This window comes from Ochotona curzoniae, unplaced genomic scaffold, assembly GCF_017591425.1.
Source record: "Ochotona curzoniae isolate NIBS_2020 unplaced genomic scaffold, NIBS_Ocur_1.0 contig_4968, whole genome shotgun sequence".
In the NCBI taxonomy this organism is placed as follows: Eukaryota; Metazoa; Chordata; class Mammalia; order Lagomorpha; family Ochotonidae; genus Ochotona; species Ochotona curzoniae.
Window position 1 is genome coordinate 38,786 of NW_024466443.1, and position 14,917 is coordinate 53,702.

Below are 14,917 nucleotides of genomic sequence, written 5' to 3' on the forward strand. Positions count from 1 at the left end.
TTTTTCTTTTTGTATTTTTCTCAAAATACCTATTTATTAGCATACACATATTAATGGAACAATTTTAAATATATGTATTATGCCACAACACACAGTTCTGCATCCAACAACTTCTGTTCCCCAAGGAAATAAGGTCTACAGACCCAGAGCACCCCTCTGGCCTCCTGCACCCCACCAAAGCATACAGGGTCCACACCTCCGTTCTGCCACAGCTCCCAGGCATACCCACCCAGGGCTCAGCACCAGGAAAGGCAACACAGGAGCCACAGTGGGTCACAGGTCACGGGGTGGCACCAAGAACCAGGCTCCCCGGGCTCAGTCCTGCAGCTGCAGCTGCACCAGGCGTGAGTAGAGGTCCTGGCCCTCCCGGAGCTGCTCCTGCTCCTGCAGCTGCCCCTGCTTCAGCACCAGGATCTGGTTGGCGTTCTGTAGCGTCTGCAGCCTATGGGCGATCACCAGCACTGCTCGGTTGCCACGAGATCTCCAGTCCTGCAGCTGGAGGCAGAGGACGGCAGGCTTCAGGGAGGTGGGACTGCCACAGGCCCTGGCCACAGTCCGAGCGAGACTCAGCTCCAGGGCTCACACAGATGCCCCATCCCTCAAAACATAAGTGAATGGAACCAGTAGGGTAGAACCGACCCAGCTATGGTGCTTAGGAGGTGGGCCCTGTGACAGGTCCTTAAGTCACTAGGTGTACACTCAGAAGGGAGTGGTTGTAGAGCCCCCGTCTCGGCCCCCTCCTCTCTGCATGGCTCGGCCAAAACCAGCTCCAGTCTCACCAAAGGACCAACCAATGTGGCCACACAATCTCCGCCTGTGCACCTCCGAGCCATGAACCTAACTAACCCTCTTTCATCCTTGATTGTCTTAGTTGTTATGGTGATGGGAAACAGCCTACTACACCACCACAAGTGAGTTCTTGGGACCTAGGGTGATGAAAGCGCACAACAGGGGATGGTAGGGAAGGGTACTGGACCGAAGTCGGCACCATCTCCTATCTGGGCTGTGGGGGAAAGATGGGGGATCCATGGAGCCATCAAGGGTGCCATCACACTTGCTTATTCTCCACTCCAGTACCTGGACCCAGGAAGGAACAGACCGCAGCCACCTGCTTCCCACTGGCCCTCCACCCCCACCTCACATACACAGCCCTCACACATGGCCCCCGGCGCCCCTGCCCCAGCACTCACAGCCTTCTCGCACTGGACATCCAAGGCACTGGTAGCCTCATCCAGGATGAGAATCCGTGGGTCCCGCACCAGGGCCCGGGCAATGGCCAGGCGCTGCTTCTGCCCCACTGCCAGCTGACTCCCTCTCTCCCCAACATCTGAAGAGATTGGAGGATGACCATGGCAACAGCCCTCGCACACCCCTATCCCCAGGAGGAACAGGCGCTCTGGGTGGACCCACCATCTGGACCAGCCAGCAAGGAGGAGGGCCTGGTGGGAGGGGACTCATGGGGACTCTGCTCCCTGGACACCAAGACCCCCAAGCAAGACAGAGAGGCCCCAGAACTCAGGGCGCCAGGGATGGCAGGAAGAGAGCGAGCCCCAAGTCACAGGGACACTGCCCTCACTCCTCAGAGCACACCCGACCTGCCCCTGGGACCCAAGGAGCAGGCTCGCTCTCTGGGCACCATACCTGTGAAGATACCCCGCTCCATCTCCATAACGAAGCTGTCAGCACAGGCATCCCGGAGGGCAGCCATCACCTCCTCATCACTGCAGCTAGCCAGCCCATAGGCAACATTGTCCCTCACGGAACCGGAGAACAGCACAGGCTCCTGGCCAACCACAGCCACCTGTGCTCAGGGCGGCAGCAGAGGACCAGTGTAAGCCTCTCGCAGGGACCCTCCCTGGCCCCGCGCCTATCGACAAGCCCCGAGGATGCCCCTGCAGGTCTCCTAGACCACCTCTCCCTCTTCTCACGGCCCACCCACCTGGCTGTGCAGGTAGTGGTGCTCATAGGCCGAGAGGGGCTCCCCGTCCAGCAGCAGGAGCCCCCCAGTGGGCTGGTACAGGTTTTGCAGCAGCGCAGCCACTGTGCTCTTGCCGGACCCGTTGGGTCCCACCAAGGCGGTCATCTCACCAGGGCGGAGGGTGAACGTCAGCCCCTGGAGAACCAGGCAAGGGTTAAGGGCCTGCTCTCCTCCCCCGGGGCCAGGTTCCCTCCCTGTGGCCTCCCCCAGGCACCTGCAGGACAGGTTTATCGGGGCGATTGGGATAAGCAAAGGAGACATCTTGGAATTCCACGATCCCCCGCAGCGTGGGAGGAGCCAGAGTCCCTGTTGGGGGCAGATCTGGCTGTCGGTCCAGGTAGCGAAACACCTTCTCCGCGGCTCCCACGTTGCTCAGCATATCCCCACACATGTACACCAGCGTCTGCAAGAAAGGAGCGGGCCCAGCCTACCCAACCATGCCTCCTGCAGGAGCCAGCCTCCACCTCCCCAGTCATCACTCATTCTTTACCCTTGGCCATGCACTCTGGGCATCCTACGGGCAGTGGGGACTCCAATCCACAAATGAGAAGATCACAGCCCTCCCCTCCCCTCCTCATCCCACCACAGAGCATCACTTCTGCTCCAGGCCCCTCCCACAGCGGCTGTGTGTTCTTTGCACACAACACTGACAGCATGACTACACACTGCCCCATGGTTTTTGCACACGCACAGCACTGACGAGCATGAACACACACCCCGCCTAACTCATCTCTGACAATGCCAGTGCCATGCCCTCTGCAGCTCTGACTAGGAAGTGACTCCAAACACTGAACATCGAGGGCTGATGCGGCCACAGAGACATCCAGGCCAGGACAGAGGAAGAACACGCCACCCAGGAAGACCTGGACCTAACCAGCTCCTCCGGGCACTGACAATTGACAAGCCGGGCAGCAGCAGAGCAGCCTATGCAATAACACTTCAGGAGCAGGTTTTAACAGCCTGGCGCTTAGGGCACCACGAGCTTGGAGTCCCACATAGTGGGACGCGGCAGAGTCCCAGCTCCAACTCACAACGCCAGCCTCCTGTTTATGCACACACCCAGTGGCCACCCTAAATGCTCAGTACTCCCTGCGTCCTCCATGTGGCAGACCTGGGCTGTATTCCCCAATCCCAGCTTCCCCCAATCCTTACCACACAGCCCAGGTATTATGGCACTTGAGAGGTGATCATCAGAGGGGAGCTAGCTCTCTCTCTCTCTCTTTATCCCCTCCCCCGCCCCATTAAATAAATAAGTGATAAGTAATTAAAACAACAAGGATTCAGTCAACAGACTCTAGATCATAAAAAATAACACTCTACAGAGCAAGCTATTTCTTCAACAAACAAAATGCAATAGGCAAATGTTTATAGAAAAACAAGGAGAAGAAGGAGGGGAGAGAGAGAAAAGAACAAATTTAAAAGACTTATCAGCTAATGACAATGTTTGAATCCTGACTCAAGGAACTAACACAGAGCAGACAAGCGGGAATTGGACCACTAGCTGTATCTGGTAAGTTTAAGAAAATATTGTTCATTTTTCCAGCATGAGCAAATGGATTTGTGGTCATTTACCTAAGATGTATATGCTTTAGAGGCACATTCTAGAATAGTTATGCATGAAAATGTATGCTTTCTCAGCTTTACTTCAAAATAATTTAGGTAGGAGGAAGCAGGGGGAGGGAACTACAGATCAAGCAAACTTGATCATGAATTTAAAAACATTACTGCAAGGGATGATCTCAGCAGGTCTCTTCTTCCTGGGACATTATTTTGCAATTCTCCATGAGAAAACGGGTTGGAATTTTTTGTTCTATTCAATATTATGAAGAGACTTAGGAGACCAGAAGGAAAGAGTCCCACCCACGGATGGTACACAGGTCACTCACATGCACGTAGCTGCCCACATCCTCCTGGTAGAGCAGGAAGGAGAGCAGCCCTCCCCGGGTGAGCTCGCCCGCCAGGATCTGCTGCAGCCCACAGCACAGCATCAGCACCTGCATGCCCAGGTGCAGCACCTGGGACGAGACAACAATGAGCTGAGATAGGGGCTCCACGTCCTGCCTCCTCCTGTCCTCATGGATCTGCAAGGGACCCCCGGCCCAGCTCCAGGTGCCCACCCAAGCCTTCCCTGACCACTCTGGGGTCCCTCTCCACATCGTTGCCACTCCACCACCTCACCCTCCGCAGGAGCAGGTAAAGGGCTCGCTCCAGGTCCCGACGCCACCACAGCTGCCGGCATCTTTCCAGGGCCTCCTTGTAGTGACAGACCTCGTGGTCCTCGGCCCCAAAACTGCGCACAGTCTTCAGCCCACCCACGGCCTCCCGCACCACTTGGCCCGCCTTCGCTACTGCGTCCTGGATCTCCAACAGCACTGCCTGGAAAAGGGAGTCAGCAGAGATGAGAGTGGATTAGGGGAGCAGAAGGTGGCAAGTTCAAGTCTCACTCCAGCCCCTAGGGTGCTCCGCCCACCTATCTAAAGGCAGCAAATTCCTTGCTTTTCTCTTCAATAGGAACTAGTACAAAAACACTAGTACAAACTAGTACAAAAACCCTCAACATGACCAATCAATCACCCAGCACTCCACTCTATGTCTGTATCTAAAGATGCAGTCAGCACACCAAAGATGAAGTCAGCCCTCCCATGCTCACAGTAGCACAGTTCACAGGACGAGCCAAGTACTCTACCTAAGTGGCCATCAGTGGAGGAATGGATAAAGGAAATGTGAATGCATAATGCAATACTATCCATCCTTAAGAAAGAATGTAATTTAGGGACAGGCATTCGGCTTAATGTTTAAGCCACAGGTTAGGGAGTCCACATAACCCACCACAGTTCTGGGTTCAATTCCTGCCTCTGGTTCCTAACTCTAGCTTCCTGCAAATGCACACCCTGGGAGGCAGCAGATGAGGGCTGAGGTATTTGAGTCCCCGACACAGTCACAGGAGACACAGAGCAAATTCCTGGCTCTTGGCTTTGGCCAGGCCCAGCCCCGCCCCATGTGGACCTCTGGGGAGTTAACCAGAGGGTGAAAGCTCTCTTTATCCCTCTCAAATAAGTGAACACTTTATAAAAAGAACAAAATCCTGACATTTGCAGTAAAAGGGGTGGAACTAGAGATCACCATGTTAAATAAAATACACCAGACACAGAAGGAGCTTTCTAAACTCTAATCACACTGTAACAGTGATGGCTAGAGACTGGAAGGGCGTGAAAGGGGAGAAAGAGTGACTGGATAGCAATATGAAACACAGCAGAGAGAAGCTGCAAGTTCTAGTTCTCCCAGCACTGGGAGTCCTGGCACTCACAGCAATGCACTGTGTGCTGGACAGAACTGGAGGAGACCAGGTGATAAGCTCCAAAGCCAACAAAAAGACAAGGAGGTGGAAAAGCTACTTGAGGCTGAGATATTGCACTTGGCTCCAAAAAAAAAAAAATGCACTAGTAATACATGCTAGTAAAAATTACTCAGACATTTTCATTTTACTTGAACTGAAGAGGGCAGGGCAGAGATGACAGAGAGCTCCCATCCGCTGCCCTCCCCCACAAATGCCCAAGACACCAAGAGCCAGGAACTCAATTCAGATCTCCCACATGGCTGGGAGGAACCCAATTATCCTCCCAGAAAAATGGCCCCCACACATGTTTTCAGGGGAGCCATAGGCCTCCCGAGCTGCCACATCCACTGGCAGATGGCTGGATAAACACGGTGACGTTTATGCATACAACATCGCTTCCACTCAGCACCAAAGCGAGAACGTCTCTTTCCATAGCAGACCCTCAGTTTACAAACATGGATGTGCCCTCACCACCAAGCTTTGCTCCTGCCCCAGGACTCCCTGTCAAGTACCTGATGGCGGCTGGTGTACACTTTCTCTGCAGCTATGGTGAGGGGTACATGGAGCAGAGAGAGGAGGGTCAGCCGGGGCGACACGCACAGCATGAAGCCGTACAGTCCCAACACTTTGACCAAGCTTCGTAGGAGCACATTGGCATTGAGTGGCAGCCAGCGGCTCATCAGCAAGGTGTCAGAGCTCAGCCGGGAGTTCAGCTCTCCTGGAAAGATGAGCAAGAGCAGCGGTTCAGGAACCACCACCGGGAGTGCCCTTCTGCCCATCCCCTCTCACAGGCGGGGCAGGGGCTGTAACCCTCATCCCCAGCCCATTCCAGAAGATAGACCAGGAGCTCCAGGCCCTGGTGCCCAGGTGAAAGCAGGCTGGTAATGGCCAGGGGCCTCCCAGACCCCACTCCAGGCCCCACCTGTCTTAGTCTCCTGGAAGAAGCCCAGGTCCTGGCGCAGCAGGGAGGAGAAGAGTTGCTCCCGGATCCGCAGGTTGATTCTGGACATGGTGAAGGTGAAGAAGCCTCCTCGACAGCCTGCAGACAGCGAGCTGTGGGGGTGGGTGGAGGGGGGCAGTCAGGGGGCAGTGCAGAGAGGTGGAGGAGGGGCAAGGGGTGAGATAGAGGGGGCAGAAGACAGAGTCCAGGAGAAGGGAGAGCAGCCACAAAGGGCAATAAAGAAAGAATGGGGGCAGGAGGTGAGGCATGGGCAGGGACAGACGAAGAAAAGAAGATAAACCACGGCATGGCATGTACCATCTCACAAGAACGCATCGGGACCGTGCTGTGCCCAGACACAGGGAGGCCAGAAAGACACCAGCAAAACAAACACCCTGGTGCCTGCGTCCGAGCTGACCTCCCATCACTGCCACTGCCCTGGGCTCTCCTCATGGCCACCAGGCTTGACGATGGAAACGGCAGCAAAGACCCCCTTCCCTCCCCTACCTTGCATCCTCCATCTGTGGGGGAAGAGGATAAAAGCCTAAAAGCAGGTGCTCTCTGAGCTGTGATACAAATGCAGCCTTGATGTGCAAGCAGCTGTTATCGTGAGAAGTAAAACTGAGGGATTGGGTGCTGGCACTCAAAGTGAGGAGAGAGTAGAAGACATGGAGGCAGGTGGATGCTGGGCCCACCACTGCTGCTAACTGGCAGTTCTGTGAAGTGGAATAAACAGAGGGGGTACGCACCCAGAGGCCAGGACGGAGCATGATGTGTGGTGGGTTCTGGGTACAGGAAGGTTGGGGGTAGTGAGAATATCAGGAACTAGGCTTGCAGGAGTGAGCATGGCAGGGACATGGAGATCTGGATGTGACGTGAACTTCAGTGATACTGAACAGACACGTGAGGGAGGGGATGAATGGATAGATAAATGTAAGGTGAATTAACGCATGAGTGCATATTTTAACTAGTTGTGCCTGCACCGTTCTGAAGCTACTTTAGGGAAGTGAGGGCTCGTAGAAGTAGACCTAGCCTGCAGGCTCACTTCCCTTTACCTACCTGCCCACAGAGAAGAGGCACATGAAGAAAATGGCACTGGCAAAGGCCTCAGGGTCAAAATCGCTCCCCAGGATGTCAATCACGCGCCCAGAATAGTGAGGGATTAAGGTCTCGCCTGCAAGAGGCATGCATGCGCTGTAATTGGTTTCACAAAAGGTTTTCTTCCACCTCCAGCCCCACACATTCGTCCCCACTCACCCAAAACAGCCAACACCAGGAAGAAGAAGGCGGCGGCCAGGAAGGGCAGGTCTGGCCTGGAGAGCTTCAGCAACCTCCACATCAGAGCTCGGCTGTTCTCCTGGCCCTGTGTCTTCTCCCCGGCTCCGGGGGCGCTCAACACAGCCCACACTGCCCAGCTCAGCCCGGTTGCCCCGTACCCCACCAGCAGCCAGGTCCAGGACGCCGAGGCCACTCGGACTGGAGGCGCGCTCACGGCCCCTGCCACCAAGGCTCTCAGCGAGAGAAACAGCGGGGTGGCCAGGCCAAGCGGGAGCAGCAAGGGCCCCACCAACCCCAGCAGCCCTCCCAGCTTTAGCAACCCCCATAGTCCTCCAAGCCGCACGGCCCCTTCCAGCCAAAGTCCGGGGAGTCCTTGGGGCAGCAGAACCCCCACGGTCCCCCGAAGCAGCCAGAGTAAGGCCAAGTCCACCAGCAGCAAGGAGGCCCAGGGTCTCAGGTCCGGGAGCGGCATGGCGCGACCTAGAGGCAGAAGGTGAGTTGATAACGGGTCTTGGCCCTTCTGCAGCTACCCGCCTGTGCCCGCCGTCCAGGCGCTCCAGGCTGGCTCCAGCCTCGCCCCGCAGGCTCTGGTACCCGACGGTAGCGCGCACCTCCCGCACAGGCGGCGCTCAGGCTCACACTTTAGGGGGGGTCTAGTCCTCCAGACGCGGCTCAACCCGCTCCAGGGACTCCAGAAGTCCCATCTTACTCTCACCCGCACTTCCCCACTACCACCAACATTACACACACACATTTTCCCCGAGACCACAGGAGTCCAAGCAGGGGCGTGGGATGAGAAACAAGTTAAGACGTCTCTGTTAGCATACCAGTTTCTGTCCCCGTCAGCTCAGCAGCGACGGCGGCGGCCCTGGAATCTTGGGGCCCCGAGGACTGAGTTCTGAAGCCACTGCCTCGGTCTCAGCCTCGCTCCCCACCCCGGCCGCCCCCTCGCCTTGGCAGCCAAGCAGCCCGTGCGCGCCTGGCTTTCGCTTTCGCTTCCCATCCCGGCTCCCGCTGGGCTCCAGCAGCCACGCGGGGGCGCGCGAGACCAGAGTGCGCTGCACCTGCGCGCCCCGACCTCCCTGGACCTCTCCGAAAACTACAATCGCCTGCGTTTTTCATTGTCATTCGGTAAAGCTATGGTAAGGATTGGGCTGTTCTTTAGCTGGAGAAATACTGAATTTGCTCAAGGGTACCATCCCAAGCTCCAAAGTTGCTTTAAGCAGTGTCCTCTTGGCTCCTTGCAAGTTTAGGTTTTAAGATACTGGAGTAAAAACAATCATACTCTGAGGTCCCAGCCACTGTCACCTGACCAACGGGTCTCTCCACTTACAGGCTGTGAAAATAGAGGTGCCCTGGGCTTCCCAGCCGCGCCCCCTGAGCCCGGCACATGCCCAGACATCTCTTCACTGTCACTCCGTGTTCCCACCCGAGATCTTGGGCTCAAGAGGGGAGAGCCCAATGCTGCATTTGGTTTCCTGGTGAATTTATCCCGGATTATACCAATAATCAGATATCTATGGACCCTGCCTGACCCAAAGCCACCTATAAAATATGCAAATTCATTGATTCTACACATTCTAGGAGTAACTCTTCAGGTTGAAACTATTTCGAAAAGAAGGAGGAGGAGAAGGTGAAGACGAAGCAAAACGTGGTCCTCAAAGGAAGGCTCGTTGAAATGCCAACCCATTGCTGAAATGTGGTCAGTGAGTCAGTTTAAGTTTAAAATGGGGACACTGAAGGTCTAAAGTAGGGGATCACTAGCGTTTTTCTAACCCTGTGCATTCTGGGATTTTAAAGATCTCTCCCCCTTGGGAGCCAATGTTATAATGTAGGGTGTAAACCTGCCGACTGTAGGGTGTAAAGACTGTGGCCCTGGCACCACGCGTGCACTAACTAGTCCTGAGCGCTAGCTGCTCTGCTTCTGGTTTAGCTGCCTGCTAGCATACCTTGGAAAGCAGCAGGAGGTGGCCCAAATGCCACATGGGAGACCCGAATGAAGTCTGGCCTAGGGCCACCGGGGAGTGAACCAGCAGACAGAAGATCTCTTTGTGTGTGTCTCTCTGTGTGTGGCCCTCTCTGTCTCTCTAGCTTTGCCTTTCAGACATTTTTTAAAGATTTATTTATTTTTATTGTCAAGTCAGATTTACCAAAAAAAGGAAAGACAGGGAAAAAAATCTTTCATCCACTGATTCACTCCCCAAGTGGCCACAACGGCCAGAGCTGAGTCATCTGAACCCAGGAGCCAGGAGCTTCTGCTTGGTCTCCACGTGGGTGCAGGGTCCCAAGACTCTGGGCCGTCATCAATTGCTTTCCCAGGCCACGAGTAGGAAGCTGGATGGGAAGTGAAGCAGCTGGGATACGAACTGGTGCCCATATGGGATCCCGGCACATGTAAGGTGAGGACTTTAGACATTAAGCTACCACAGTAAACCCATATACTTTTTTTTTTTTAAAGAAGACCTTGTCACAACAAAAAGTATTGCACCCTCAACTACTGCCTCCTGCTCCAAGCATTTCCTCTAACTCTGCCTTGGGTGGTGATGTGGTCTACAGTCCATGTCCGCTTCCCATGCCCAGCATGTTTAAGAAATCTCCTTCTGGAGTCAGCATGGAGGCTCAACAGGCTACTCCTCCACTTGCAAGCACTGGCATCCCATATGGGTGCCAGTTCATGTCCTGGCTGCTCCACTTCCAGTCTAGCTCCTGAAGATGGTCCAAAGCCTTTGGAGCCTGTACCCGAGTGAGAGATCTGGAAGAAGTTCCTAGCTCCTGGCTTTGAATCAGCTCAGCTCCAGGCACTGTGACCATTTGGGGAGTGAATCAGCAGATGGAAGATATTTCTCTCTCCATCTCTCCTTCTCTCTGTGGATCTGTCTTCCTAATGAATATAAGTAAATCTTTTTTAAAAAAATCTGCCTCTCATTTCGAACATGGGTCATGCAATTTTTTCCCTCATCCTCTCCATTTTAAGGGGCCCTCTTAATCATCCTGTCACCTGCCATCAGGCAGGACACATCAGGAGACTGCACGCCTAACATCCATCCTGATGCTCATGAGCCAGTGTTTTCCAAGTGCATTCTGGGGTCACAAGTACAGCTTTATGATTTCCACACTGCCGTATGGTGGGAGCTTTCTCTTCTCTCTGCAAGTCAGGAATCCCTGCTCCCAGTAGCCCCAGCCATTGCCCATGGACCACGCAGGCTGCATCTCTTTAGACAGAAGCCTCAACTGAGTGAAGCCACAGACCAGTGTCCACTCACAGCCACGGTCAGCTAGCCTGGGCCCTGGAAGCCTAATGTGGGAAGGAACCCCGGAGGGAAACACAGGGATGTACAGGTTTGAGCCCCTTCTCTAGAAGTCTCTTTTCCTAATCCTTCTCCCAATAGCCACAGCCACAACACGGGGCGTCGCTAACCGTTCGGCTTTATTGTGCTTAGTGGGGCATTCAGGGGGGCTCCCTACACAGGGAAAACACACAAGGGTGTGCCCACCGCCCCCGTAGACTGCTAAGCCTGTTCCCTGCCGCTCGGCAGCCCCTCCTCCTGGGCTTGAAGCCGGTGCTGGTCCTTGAGTGGGCCAGGCAGGGGCCAAGGAAGCCTGGCCGATGGTCGCAGCATCACTGCATGGTCTCCCGGTAGTGGTACATCAGGTCACTGACGTCTGTGCTCTCCACCTTCACCCATCCATCCTCCTTCATGTGGTACACTGTGGGAGAGAAGAGCAGAATGACCTGTCAGTGCCCCCAGGGTGTCAATGCACTTCCCACTCTGGATGCTCCCTGACCTTCATTCTCATCCCCAGGATGTACATTGTGGCACAATGGCTTATGCTGCTGCTTGGAGACCTACATTCCACAGCCACAGGGACTGGCTCCAGTCCCCAACACTCAGCCACTTCCTGTACAAACCCAGCTTCCTGCTGACATGAACACAGAAAGCAGTAGATGAAGACCCCATCATCCAGGAAGGAGACTCAGATGGAGCTCCTGGCTTTGGCCTGGCCCAGTCCAGCCAGCATTTAGCAAATAAATCAGCCAGTAAAAGACTTTCTCTCTCTCTCTCCTCTCTCTCTTTTCCCACCACCCTCCTCCCCCTCCCTTCCGAATAAATACATTTTAAGCATAATGTCTGTTTCCCTTCCACCAAGGTCTCTTACTATTGACTACGCCTCCAGAATAGCTGTCTCGGTGGGTGGCATGCACAATAGCCCTGCGGCCCAGGTCATAGGCCTCCTCAGGGCTGAGGTCCGGCCGGTAGCCGCTGTCCATAACCCCATAGGCATATGTGTTCCCACTGCCGGTGGAGAACATGGTTCCTGACAGCCGTGTCCCGTTCTCATCCACGTAGTAGAGTCCCGGGCCCTAGATGAAGAAGGAAGCACTCAAGATGAGGGGCTTGTTAGCAGCCAGAGGTTTGGCTGCAAGTCATAGAACCGTGGATTGAAAAGTGTAAAGCAGGACGTAGGCATCTGGCTCAGTGGATAACACAAAGCTAAAACATTGGACCCCTTATCAATTCCTGGCTCACACTCCTGATTCCAGCTCCCCGCCAAGCCCTGGGAGGATGTAGGTGCTGAGTCCCCACCAATCAGACAGAAAACTGCATTGCACTCTCAGCTCCTCCCCTGGCTGAACCCCTGCCACTTCAGCCATTTGAAGAATGAGCCATCAGATGGGTGCCCTTCTTCTCAAATACATTTTAAAAATAAGAAAAGTAAAATTCATGGAAATAGAATGTATTTAAAATGAAAATTACAAATGGACATTTGAACTATGCCAATGCTGTGTAAAGTCATCTGAACGATGAAATAGAAAGAGAGAATCAACTTGAATTAGACATTCTAATAAAAGGGTCAAGTTTTTAATACAAACGGCAGTGCAGAGAATATCAAAGCAGCCCCAGAACCAAGTGCTCTGGGGTGGGGTGGGGGGACAGGGGCTGCCTCATCCTTGGGGGTGCGGGGGCGCTCACCTTCTTGTCCCAGCCGCAGATCATGCTGCCCATGGAGAGGCCCATGCCCCGGTACTGGTACATCATGTTGGAGAGCAGTTTGGAGGCAGCTGACACCGAGATGCGCTCCCCATTCCGAAGGTAGTACAGCCTGGGGGAGGGGCACTTAGAAAGTTAGCTCTCTCCCACTCCCTGGGGACCAACTTGCTAGGATCTAACCATCAGGGGAAGATGTGAAATGTAGAGGACCTAAAGCAAGCTGAAAAGCCAACTCTTCCACAGGGGTCCAGGGTGCCAGGGCTAAGACTGAGGAAGCATGTGGCTGAGGTGTGAGGATACTCTCGCCCCAAGGTTGCTTGCACAATCTGCCACACCACTAAGAGGGACCTCAGGGGTTAGGGGTGAGAAGCAGCAACAGACCCCTAGGCACTGATCCCCAACACCCGCCCCCCCCCCCCGCAAGTCCTCCACGGCCACCAGCTGAAAAAGAGGACAGGAGGTTAGGCTCACCTGCACTCCTTGGCCAGCAGCCTCTCCCAGTACTGGCAGTCCGCTGCAGAGCCAGACATGGTGCCCAGCAGGTAAGGGTTAATCTCAATCACCTTGTTCACCCTGATGGTGTCTGGAAGAAGAGGGGTATGAGGCAGGGGGAGGGGTCTCATGGCTCTCCCTGTGTGTCATCAGTCAGCATTGGGCTACTAGTGTGTGTGGTGTTGGGAGGGGCAGCCCAGCTCCTCAGACTGTCCCCAGGGAACACTCACCAATGTAACTTCCCGCGGAGGCACGGGAGTCCACAGCAACCACCACTCCATGCTGGAACTTGAAGGCAAGTGTGGTGGTGCCATGGGCCATCTCGATCTGCACTCTTCTGTCTCCATGCTGGGCCACAGATTGCAAGAACTCAGTCGGCTGATGAGAGAGAAGAGGTAGACTGTGGGAGCTTGCACAGCTCAGGGCAGGGCTGCTCCGAGACAGGGAGTGAGGGAGAGGGGTAACATGCAGGTAAACAAAATCCCAGCAAGGACAGGGCTGGAGAGAAGCAAGTCAGACACCCACCTTTCCCACGTTTCCTGAGCCAAGACAATGAAGGGAACCGAAGCTACAGTAACTAAAACTTGAATAGGGTTTCCATTCATTCATCCCCCAAAAGGCACCTTTGGGATATCAGCATCCTCCTTGCACCAAAAGAGGCTAGAGACCTAAACTCACTGAGTCACACTGCAGCGCAAGGCAGAGGTGTCCAGCCCCCCGGGGGCACGACTCTCCACTAAGGCACAGTTTCCGCACAGTCCCCATAACCTAGGTCACCTTAGCCCTGACACAAGAACAAGGAAGCTCCCTGGTCCTCCCAGGGGCTCTCCCTCCTCACGGCTCCCTCTCTGCCACAATCTGCACCTCCTTGGCCCTCTGGTCCCCAGACCCAGGCGGTAGCTCCCAGTTGATTGCTGAGCTCGCGGACCACAGGAGTGTGCCTGCCTCGGCAGGGCAACGTCTAGTCAGACCTTCCCTTGCGCAGCCCTCAGGACTTCCTCACTGTGCCAACCTGCATCCCCCGCGGGAGGGCGAGCTCCGGAGAGTGCAGGGAGAAGGTGTAGTGTCCCGGGTCCGAGCCAGACTTCCTTCCTGCCGCCGGCTCGGTCCATTCCGCTTGGCAGCTTCGCGAGGTTCCGCACACGTCCAGGAGCGCCATGATGGCCCGACACCCGGAGATTCGTCGGCTCTTGCAGGAGGAAGTGAAAGCGAAAGCCGCGCAGCGCGCGGGGAGGGAATCGGCCTTTTCCCCACATCCTCCTGCCTTTTCCAAGAAGCCGAAAGCGGCTGACGGAGCCGGGAATTTCGTGCTGGGGAACAGGCTCAGCGCTCCACCTGCCCCGGAGTTTGGGGACTGGGTGGCCAAGGAGATAAAGGCGAACGGGGGACACCTTTGAAAGACCCTTGGTGAAAGGTCGCAGCCAGAGCCACTTGCTGGAGAGGTGTATTTGGGAAACACAACAGGAATGTGTGGGGTGCGGCTTCCTAGGGGGGTAACCCCAGCCGGAAAGCCGAAAGCCAGCAAGTGACTGGGGCCCCTTTCCTCTGCTGTTCATCTGAGCATCACTTGACAGTCCCGGAGCAGAGCCGGGAGAAAGGGGCACTGCTTCCCGAGGACAGGTGCCGGGGCAACCGGCCAGACGGTGGACCCCCCGGGGTGGGGAAGGGGGACGCCAGTGAGAGGGCGCGACACCTGAATCTTGAGACTTGGTTCCCACACAACAGCCCCGCACATCAGCAGCACCCGCCAGTTTCCAAGTCCGCAGACTGCCTGCAGCGTCCCGACCGCCTCCGCACTGCGTGTTACGCCTCGCTGGGTCCATGCCTCCAAACCCCGCCCTTCCTTGCAACTTGCGCCCACTTCATCTGCCCAGCAACTCCCTCCGTCACACTGCCCAGGA

The 14,917-nt window shown here is 55.3% G+C and overlaps 2 protein-coding genes across 2 annotated transcripts; both read right to left on the bottom strand.

Annotated features, from left to right (window-relative positions):
* TAP2 (transporter 2, ATP binding cassette subfamily B member) lies at nt 1–8,526 on the bottom strand. Its single transcript, XM_040988712.1, has 12 exons — nt 8,361–8,526; nt 7,513–8,013; nt 7,315–7,429; nt 6,238–6,368; nt 5,828–6,033; nt 4,157–4,354; nt 3,865–3,993; nt 2,193–2,381; nt 1,940–2,113; nt 1,642–1,801; nt 1,191–1,327; nt 1–495 (listed from the first exon to the last, which is right to left on the bottom strand). The coding sequence occupies exons 2-12, from the start codon at nt 8,003–8,005 to the stop codon at nt 316–318; spliced, it is 2,112 nt and encodes a 703-aa protein (XP_040844646.1). The 5' UTR covers nt 8,006–8,013; nt 8,361–8,526; the 3' UTR covers nt 1–315.
* Nucleotides 8,527–10,943: 2,417 nt separating this feature from the next.
* Nucleotides 10,944–14,425, bottom strand: PSMB8 (proteasome 20S subunit beta 8). The gene is made up of 6 exons (XM_040988713.1): nt 14,029–14,425; nt 13,247–13,394; nt 12,996–13,107; nt 12,507–12,636; nt 11,692–11,896; nt 10,944–11,241 (listed from the first exon to the last, which is right to left on the bottom strand). The coding sequence occupies exons 1-6, from the start codon at nt 14,173–14,175 to the stop codon at nt 11,153–11,155; spliced, it is 831 nt and encodes a 276-aa protein (XP_040844647.1). The 5' UTR covers nt 14,176–14,425; the 3' UTR covers nt 10,944–11,152.
* Nucleotides 14,426–14,917: the final 492 nt, after the last annotated feature.